At 39.1% G+C, this 9,488-nt stretch overlaps 1 protein-coding gene across 1 annotated transcript; it reads right to left on the reverse strand.

Annotated features, from left to right (window-relative positions):
- Positions 1–5,320: 5,320 nt before the first annotated feature.
- LOC118031050 (CRS2-associated factor 1, chloroplastic) lies at positions 5,321–8,130 on the reverse strand. Its single transcript, XM_035035350.2, has 5 exons — positions 7,224–8,130; positions 7,014–7,141; positions 6,704–6,929; positions 6,451–6,578; positions 5,321–6,349 (listed from the first exon to the last, which is right to left on the reverse strand). Exons 1-5 carry the CDS (start codon positions 8,029–8,031, stop codon positions 5,438–5,440), a joined length of 2,202 nt encoding a protein of 733 aa, XP_034891241.1. The 5' UTR covers positions 8,032–8,130; the 3' UTR covers positions 5,321–5,437.
- Positions 8,131–9,488: the final 1,358 nt, after the last annotated feature.

Genomic DNA, 9,488 nt, shown 5'->3' on the forward strand with positions numbered 1-9,488 from the left:
TGTAAGGTTCTATTAACTACCACAATGTTATTATGGTAAGTCATGTTATTACGAACTCAATCTGACTTATCGAAGATTAACTGGCTTCGTGGCATCATTCTACTCATTCCAATAGTGTTGGTGCCTTGGGGCAGGTTTCCATTGTGTCACACTCTTATCAGACCTCTTTCGACTTTTCGGGATCAGATCTCAATCTTGATTGTGGGTTGCGTGACCACGTGACTACGGAGTATGCGTTGATTTGGTGGGATCAGATTGTGATCAGTAGGAGAAGGAATGGGAAGCGACCCGTTCAGACTTAGGGGGAGATGCAAGTCTTAATGAGGAGACGATTTGTGCAAAACCACTATTACAAAGACTTATATCTAAAGCTCCAAGGTCTGAATCAAAGTTATAAGACAGTAGATGAATATCACAAAGAGATGGAGATAACAATGATTCGGGCTAATGTTGTTGAGGATAGAGAAGCCATTATGGCTAGATTTCTTAATGGGTTGAATTGGGACATTGCTAATGTGGTTGAGCTACAACACTATGTGGAGCTAGAGGATATGGTTCACATGGCGATGAAGGTGGAGAGACAACTTAAGAAGGGGCATGCTCGGCCAGCGTTTAATTCGGGTTCGTCATCATCTTGGAAGCCGAATCTAAAGAGAGAGGGTACTGTCCGGCCAAGATCCTTTGGTCCTTCTAGAACTGAACCACCAAAGGCTAAAGTTGATGTCCCTACTGATGCCAAAGGTAAATCTGAAACTCAACCTAAACGTACTCGTGATGTTAAATGTTTCAGGTGTTAGGGACATGGACATTATGCTTCAGAGTGTCCAAACAAGAGAATCATGATGATTAGAGATAATGGTGATGTGGAATCTGAAAGTGACAGTTCTGATTGTGAAGGCATGCCACCATTGGAGGATAGTGATGGGGATGAGTTAGCATTACCGGTTGAGGAGTCCTTGGTTATAAGGCGAACACTTCAGGTTCAGGTCAAGGAAGATGATACTAATGAACAAAGGGAGAACATCTTCCATACGCGTTGTTATGTACAAAGCAAGGTGTGTGGTTTAATTATAGATAATGGAAGCTGTGTTAATGTTTGTAGTGCCACGCTTGTTAGTAAACTAAATTTATATACTGCTAAGCATGCTAAACCATATAGATTGCAATGGTTGAATGATAGTGGTGAAGTAAAAGTGACTAAACAGGTTGTGGTTCCATTTTCGATTGGGAAATATGTTGATGAAGTTCTGTGCGACGTGGTACCAATGCAAGCAAGTCACATCTTGTTGGGGAGACCATGACAATATGATAGGAAGGCAATTCATGATGGGGTTAAAAATAGGTATACCATTGTAAAAGATGGTAAAACCATCACTCTTGTACCTCTTACACCCAAACAGGTGTATGATGATCAAATAAAGCTAAAAAGTGAGTATGAGGCGATGGGGAGAGAAAATCAAGGTGAGGAACAAGGGGAGAGAAGAACATCAGATTCAGCTAGAACTCAAACCATCACAACCCATTCGGCCACCCATCCAAACATAAGAAAATATTCGACCACAACTCAAAAACACCCAAATCTGGCCGAGAGTGGATGTAAGACAAGAGGAGTGAAGAAAGTCAGTAAGTGTGATGAGGATTGTGTGGAAAAACTAAAGAAACAACCCAATTTTTATGCTAGAGAGGGTGAGGTCAGATCTGCATTTTTCACAAACAAGCCAATGATTTTACTTGTGTACAAAGATGCTTACTTTAATATTAATGATCTTGATCATATTGTGCCTAGTGTTGCTATTTCTTTGTTGCAGAAGTTTGATGATATGTTTCTTGACGATACTTCTAGCGGATTACCACCATTGAGGGGGATAGAGCATCAGATTGATTTCGTACCCGGAGCTTCAATTCCTAACCGACCAGCTTATAGAAGCAATCCTGAGGAAACAAAGGAGCTTCAAAGGCAAGTTGATGAGCTGATGGAAAAGGGCTACATTCGTGAGAGTATAAGCCCGTGTGTTGTACCCGTGCTACTTGTGCCAAAGAAGGATGGAACATGGAGGATGTGTGTTAATTGCCGAGCCATCAACAACATAACGGTAAATTATAGACATCCCATTCCTAGGCTTGATGACATGTTAGATGAGTTATATGGATCCTGTATTTTCTCTAAAATTGACTTGAAAAGCGAGTACCATCAAATTAGGATGAAAGAGGGTGATGAGTGGAAAACAACATTTAAGACTAAGCATGGTTTGTATGAATGGTTAGTAATGCCGTTTGGACTTACAAATGCACCTAGTACGTTTATGCGTTTAATGAATCATGTGTTGCGTGCATTCATAGGTAAGTTTGTAGTTGTGTATTTTGATGACATTTTGATATATAGCAAGAACTTAACTGAGCATCTTGATCATTTGCGTAATGTACTTAGTGTGTTGTGTAGTGAGAAATTGTATGCTAATCTTAAAAAGTGTGCCTTTTGCATGTAGAAAATTGTGTTTCTTGGCTATGTTGTAACTGCACAGGGTATTGAGATGGATGAAGAGAAAGTTAAGGCCATCCGGGATTGGCCTACACCCAAATCGGTAAGTGAGGTAAGGAGTTTTCATGGGCTAGCTAGTTTTTACAGGTGTTTTGTGAAAGATTTCAGCACAATAGCTGCGCCTTTGAATGAAGTTGTTAAAAAGTCAGTTGGGTTTAGATGGGGGGAGGAACAAGAGTTGGCTTTTGTTCTTTTGAAAGACAAATTATATTCTGCACCTGTTTTGGCTTTACCTGACTTTACGAAAGCATTTAAAATAGAATGTGATGCGTTTGGAATAGGAATAGGAGCTGTTTTGATGTAGGATCGGAGACCTATTGTGTATTTCAGTGAGAAGTTAAGTGGAGCGACCTTGAACTATCCTACTTACAACAAAGAACTCTATGCTTTGGTAAGAGCACTTGAGACATGACAGCATTACTTGTGGCCAAAAGAGTTCGTAGTCAATTCGGATCACGAGTCCTTGAAACATCTAAAAGGATAAGGTAAGTTGAATTGGAGGCATGCAAAATGGGTTGAATTCATTAAAACTTTTCCTTACGTAATCAAGTATAAGCACGGGAAAGAGAACATCGTAGCTGATGCACTGTCGCGCAAGTATGTTCTTTTACACACCATGAATACTAGATTGTTAGGTTTTGAATATGTGAAGTAATTGTATGATAATGATTGTCCAGGTGAGTATAGTGTTAGTGCTACCTTTAATGTTGGTGATCTTACGTTGTTTGACACAGATTTTAATTCGAGGTCGAATCCTTTCGAGGAGAGAGGGGATGATGCGGACCAGCCCAGAAACACCAGCAATGACCAATTACATGTTCCAAATGGACCAATGACTCGGTCCAAGACAAAGACATTGAAAGACGCATTGAATGCATTGGTTTTGAAGGTTTCCACCAAATCAGAATTGGAAGGTCCATTGGAGTATCAAGAGGAGATCCTAGTACATCTTATCCATGTGCAAGAGGGGTCCAATACAACCTTATTTGGGCCATAAGATGAGGACAACAAAGGAAACAAAAGAATCCTACTACAAGTTGGAAACCTTTTCCTTTTGTTTCTAGGATTAAGGGGCTACATAGAAGGCTATAAATAAGCTTTCAATCAGTTCTCTACTATTTTAGTTCATTCTTTTCTTCTCATGGCAGAACATGGATTTAATATTAGGAGCTTTATTTTATTTTGTTAGCTACAGCCCAAGGCTTGTTTGGGCTTAATTAATACTTTATTTTAAGCTAGGATCCAAAGCTTGTTTGTATTAAGTTATGGGCTTTTCAGTTTAGGGTTTTGGGCCAGTTTTGAGTGGACCTCATATAAGTCCACATAAGGGGTCCATTAGGGTTAACTTTTGAAGAACTATGTAAACTCATGTAGGCCAAAATTTCGGCAGCTTTGATGAATATTATTCTGAATTTTTCAGTTTTAATGCGTGAGAGTGATTCTTGCATTCTTCAGTTCTTGAACGAACTGAATCTGACTTATCGAAGATTAACTGACTTCGTGGTGTCATTCTACTCATTCCAATAGTATTGGTGCCTTGGGGCAGGTTTCCATTGTGTCACACTCTTATCAGACCTCTTTCTACTTTCCGGGATCAGATTTCAATCTTGATTGTTGGTTGCGTAACCACGTGATCACGAGGTTCGCATCATAGTTCCCGGGTCAAATGAGTCCTGGACCGACCCGTCGAGCCGGTCCAGGTTTAATAACTATGATCCCCATAGACTTTGGCTTCTTTCTTGTGATTGTCATTTGTTTATTTCGAGTGGCTTATGGAAGGTCTTGGGGATACTCTAGGATGGCTGGTTTCAAGTCAACTCTTCTCTTTGGAAATGAGGTCTGCTGGCTGGAGTTTTGCTATCTGCGTCAACATCATCTTCCCAGCTTTGATTGCACAGTTATTCCTTGCTCACTCTTCCACCTTAAATTTGGAATTGTCTTTCTGTTTGGTTGTTCGGTTTTCATCATGAGTGCCTTCATCTACTTCTTGCTTCCAGAAACAAAGCAAGTAACAATTGAGGAGGTGTTTCTTCACTGGCAAAATCACTGGTTCTGGAGGAGGACAGTGGGAAACGGGTCGGGCTCATTACAAGTATAGATTGTAAGATCTGCTGAAATGAGGAAAACTTGGTGTTTATTAATGATATTGTTCTATAAGGAATGTTCAGTGTCCATGTATATATACTATTAATAATTTCACATTTTGAAGGCAGTTCCACTTAGAAAACCTTGCATTTTGCCGCCTCTATTTCAAATTTGATTGCACATTGTCAAAACCATTAGTCAAAAGTGGGGCAATAATTATCAATCTTCTCAAATGGAACTCAACTTCAGAAATAACGGTGTTTCTATACTGCTAAATTACCAATTATCTGTTGCTTTCGTTCCCTACTCAAGTTTTGCCTATTGACACTAGCCTACTTAAACCCCTCTTATTTGTCAAGGAAAAAAAGTAGTTACCAGTATCAAAATGAAACCAATATTCAACTTAAGGTAATAACATGTGATAGGATTTGCCAATTGATCTTGATCAATGATCAATAACAAGCCAATCCCCAAGTCAACAAACTCCTACCAAAGGATATAAAAAGGGAAAAACAATGCACCATATGTATTGGAATATATATGCAAATCCGTTGTGGGACAAACCATTCAAATGAGGATGGCTGATGAAACTTTTCAAAGGACAGGAGGGTAAGTAAAACCGCCATCAAAATAAATTATTTGTGAAATTTTGCTCTATTTCAAAATCTAATATCGCATCAAATACTAGTTTCAATCTCATCAAACATCGAGGTAGATTATGCGTGGTTGTGTATATATATATGAATATATATGACTATGCATTAGCAAGTAAGCCAATTATAGCTACAAGGATTTATAAAGTTTTGCTAGAAATCATGCCAACAGTTTAGCAAGTTCATCCACTCCTAGGCTTCCTTGTGGTACAGAATCTACATATTGTTCATTGAAATATTTTCTTCTAACCTTAGAACTCTTCCTCTCGCTACCTCCTCCCATCTTGGAGAAGCTTGTGACTTGTTTAACTTCCAATTCCCCGTTTTCTTGCATCTCGCTCTTTTGAACCAATGTGTTCCTGGGTTGGCGCCTAAAAACAGGACCAGGAGGAGCAGACTGTGCAAAGGCAGCTGCCTTTTGGTAAACCGCATCAGCATCCAAATTTGCATCAACTAGGACAACTGCACTCCCAATCTCAACAGCTTGTTTCAACAATTCTAAAACTCCCTGCGTATAAGATTCATTCAATTTTGCCAGTTCACTAACATCTTGGGAACCTTCTGAAACATTTTGGAGCTTTTCCATGTTCCCAATTCTTTCCAGTGTGGTATCAGATTCCACCGACGTGGTAATTAGCATTTCATCAATATACCCTCTATCATCCACTATTACTTCACTGCCACTTGTGATTCTCATGGCTTCAGACTCGGTAACAGCAGAACTGTCATCATTATCTGGTGTGGTTTTACTTTCATAGATTTCTGTTGAGGTTGAAATAAAAATCTTAGCTGCAAATGTCTTATCTATGTCCTTTTGGGATAGATCCTCTCCTTGATCTTCAGCATCCATCCTGGACGTTTTTAAATTCAGTGTGCTGGCATCCTTTACTGAGAAAGTATCATTTTGTAGGCCCTCCAAAAGTGGTGTGGCAGAAGTTGCACCGTCAATACTAGAATTCTTAGTTTCATCACCATCATTTACTGGTTTTGTGAAGGAGGACTTCCAATCTCTTCCCCTCCACATGAGGATGTGCTCGCATTCAAATGAGATCAGCACACATGGGACAAGGTCCTGTGATTTGAAGAATCAAGGTAATCTGTCATAAGTTTTTAGAAATGAATTTGAAGAAACAAGGGAAAAAAAAAGCAACCGAACATAATTACTCAACAGACCCTGAGTTTGGCTCCAATTTTCCTAAAATCACTTCCATTCATCCCTTGACAATTTATTCGGACCAATTCACACTCTTCAAACGCCTCTCTGACATTTCTCACTAAATCACGGTACACACCATTTTTCCCTGCACCCCATACAAAACAATGTAATGTCATCAATATGTTCATGGAAGCTCAATTTTATTTATCTTCTCATCCTCTAAACGATAAATCAAATTAAAAGAATAGCTATGACCACTGAGCATGCTACCTAGTTTACAAATTGGTATCAGTTTCCGCCCTTTATTGCGCATCCCAGATGCTTCTTGCAATGTTAGACCCTCCGGAGCTCGTTGAATCAACCTTGGATAAACAGGCGTAACAGGTTTCCACAACATAAGAGGAAAGCGGGGTCGAAATCGATAGTTGTAGTTTCTTCCTCGGAAAAGATACAACACCCCTCCCTTTCTGTAAATGATCTTCCCTCCAGTCCTTTCCTGTCCATTTTACAAGACATATATAATCCCAAAACAAACAATTGAATCAAACACTAAATTAAACGTAAAGAAGAAGAGCCACACCTCTAATTGCTGACACACATTGTCCATATCCACAGTACATACTCCTTTGCATTTGATTTTACACACTCTCCTCCGCTTCCAATGCGCGTGTATATTATCCAACATGTTATGCGTCAAACCATCTCTCCCTGCCCACACCAAACAAACAAACAAAAGAATAAAGAATTCCTCATGGTTCATCCTGGGCACCAAAAGTACACAGAAACATACCCATATTCAATTGTCGCTTTGCTTTCAAGCATCCATCAACCAACTCTTGAATCTCCTCTTGTGTCAAAGGATCACCTAATATCTCCTCTCTAGTCTTTGCGTACCTAGGGCCCGCCCCGGGCAAAAAGGGACCCGGTGCTTGAACCGGCTTGACTCCCTTCTTATCCGGAGGGGGCAAAACAAATGAATCAAACTCTCTCAGCTTCTTTTTGCTGGGAGGCAACGGGGCACGCCCAGTCCAAGGCCTTGGCATCGTGATGGGCCCAAACGGCGCATACGGCGCCTCCCGTAGTTTCAACGGCTTCACCTTCGGCGTCTCCGTGTAGCTGTACTTGAACTCGAACGGTGCGCCGTCTATTACATAGGAGACGCCGTCTTCGCTTAGCTTGATGTCCGCTTTCCTGTCAATGGGGGGTTTGGCGTTGTTTCGCGGTAGGGGCACTCTGGTAATTTTGGGAAGAAAAGCTGGGTGGGTTTTTTTCAAGGGTTTGGAGTATTTAGATTTCTTACCCGGGATAGAAGGTGAGGAAGGAGAGGAAGGTGTGCCAGTGGATTTGAAAAAAGAGATATCTACTTCAGTGGCGTTTTTCGGGTCGTAATTAGCGACGATGTTGTTGGCGGAAGTAAAGCGGCGACGGCGGCTGATATCTTCTTCGATTTCTTGTTGGGAGCGGTAGCGTTGGTTGAATTTGTCTGCATTGGCGTTGAACCATCGAGAGAAGTGGACCTCGGTGGACGGGCGGTGAGATGGGTTCGGAGACGTTGGTGCAAAGATTGGGAACGGGGTTGGAAATAATTTTAGCGCCATTAACAGAAATGATTAGTGATGACTGTTGAAAATCTAGAGTGAGCGAGTGAAGGGATTTAGGAAGACCTTCGGGAGAGATCAAACGGTGTCGTTTTTGTGTGTTGGGAATTGTTTTATTATATTAGCGGTCTGTTTGTAATGTTATGCAATTGTAAGGACAGGGTCTTAACTGTTACTGACAGCCAAACAGACAGACAGACAACAAGACAGGGAAGGTGTTTGGGAGTGTGATAGCGGTTGCTTTTCAAATAGCTTTTCGTGCCGAAAAGCATGTCAATAATGTTTTTTCATTTTTTAAAAATCATTTTTGACATCAGCACATCAAAACGATCCAAAAAGTACAAACCGCACTCAATTTTAACAAAAAAAAAATAAATAAATTTTGGTAAAAAACCGGTTTGGCCGCAATGCCAAACGGGCTCAGGGAGTGGCTCGCTACTGACTAAAGAACTGTAATGTTATGCATATGCATTTTCTAAATTGGAAAACATAAAATCGGAGGTACTCTCATTGAGCCATGGATTTTCCTGCGGTCTCAGTTCTTTAGCAGCTTCATTTTCACTTCCCCATCTTCGAGAGCTTGCTGGTCTCTAAGACCATTCATTTTTTTTCTCACCTCCAGCCAACGAATCCCTAAGTCGATTCCTTTCTATTGAAACTTTACTATGCTCTTCATAAGAACCATTAGGTCTGTTTTATTGTGCCACGTCCTAGATTGACAGTAACAGCAAATCCAATGATAACTACAAATTGTAATACTGCTTTTTTATGCAGAATTATTAGTTTAATGTTGTTTTTATAGCGCTTTAGTTCCATCCATTATCATCTCCTCTGTTATTGTCAAAAACTTATTTTAAATGGTGATATCTTTTGAATTATCAGAAATAAGAATTCTATAGTTTTTATTGAGTTATTAACATTGTTAAAATTAACATAAAAATGGTAAATGTATTACAAATATATTAATTAAAAATAGTAAATGTAACGGTCTTGTAACAAAAAGTATGATTTAAGGGCAAAGTAGTTAAAATTATATTATTTTCACAAATATTTCAAATAATATAATTGAATTCAATTATGTTATTTAGTATTTTATTTTAAATTTAAAAATCATAACACCATCAATTTAATTCAAATCAAGTGTAAAATTAAATTAAATTTAATATATGATTTGTTTTTAAACATGAAGTTAAAGTTTTCACTTTTTCAAAATTCTTTATTTTTATATATAATTTTGTTTGCTATTCAAATATCATATTGTTATTAAGTGTTTAAAAGACCTCAGTTGGATTTGGATATATTTTGCCATAGCTCTTCATTTGGTTTTTCAAGGCTTAGCTCCATATACAAGGGGCTGAGTGATTAATTTATATGATCAAATTAGATTGCAGGTCTTAATTTGTATTATAAGTCTCGTTGACATTGCGATTAAATTACCATTTGATTATTTTTAAAAT

This window comes from Populus alba, chromosome 3, assembly GCF_005239225.2.
Source record: "Populus alba chromosome 3, ASM523922v2, whole genome shotgun sequence".
Classification (NCBI taxonomy): Eukaryota; Viridiplantae; Streptophyta; class Magnoliopsida; order Malpighiales; family Salicaceae; genus Populus; species Populus alba.

Bases quoted from the DNA above. Each gene is read 5' to 3' on its own strand.
- LOC118031050 (XM_035035350.2), bottom strand. From the start codon at position 8,031: ATGGCGCTAAAATTATTTCCAACCCCGTTCCCAATCTTTGCACCAACG. The intron at 7,142-7,223 runs GTATGTTTCTGT...TGGTGTGGGCAG, and splicing joins AAAGCGACAATTGAATATGG to GGAGAGATGGTTTGACGCAT. The intron at 6,930-7,013 runs GTGTGGCTCTTC...TAAAATGGACAG, and splicing joins ATGTGTGTCAGCAATTAGAG to GAAAGGACTGGAGGGAAGAT.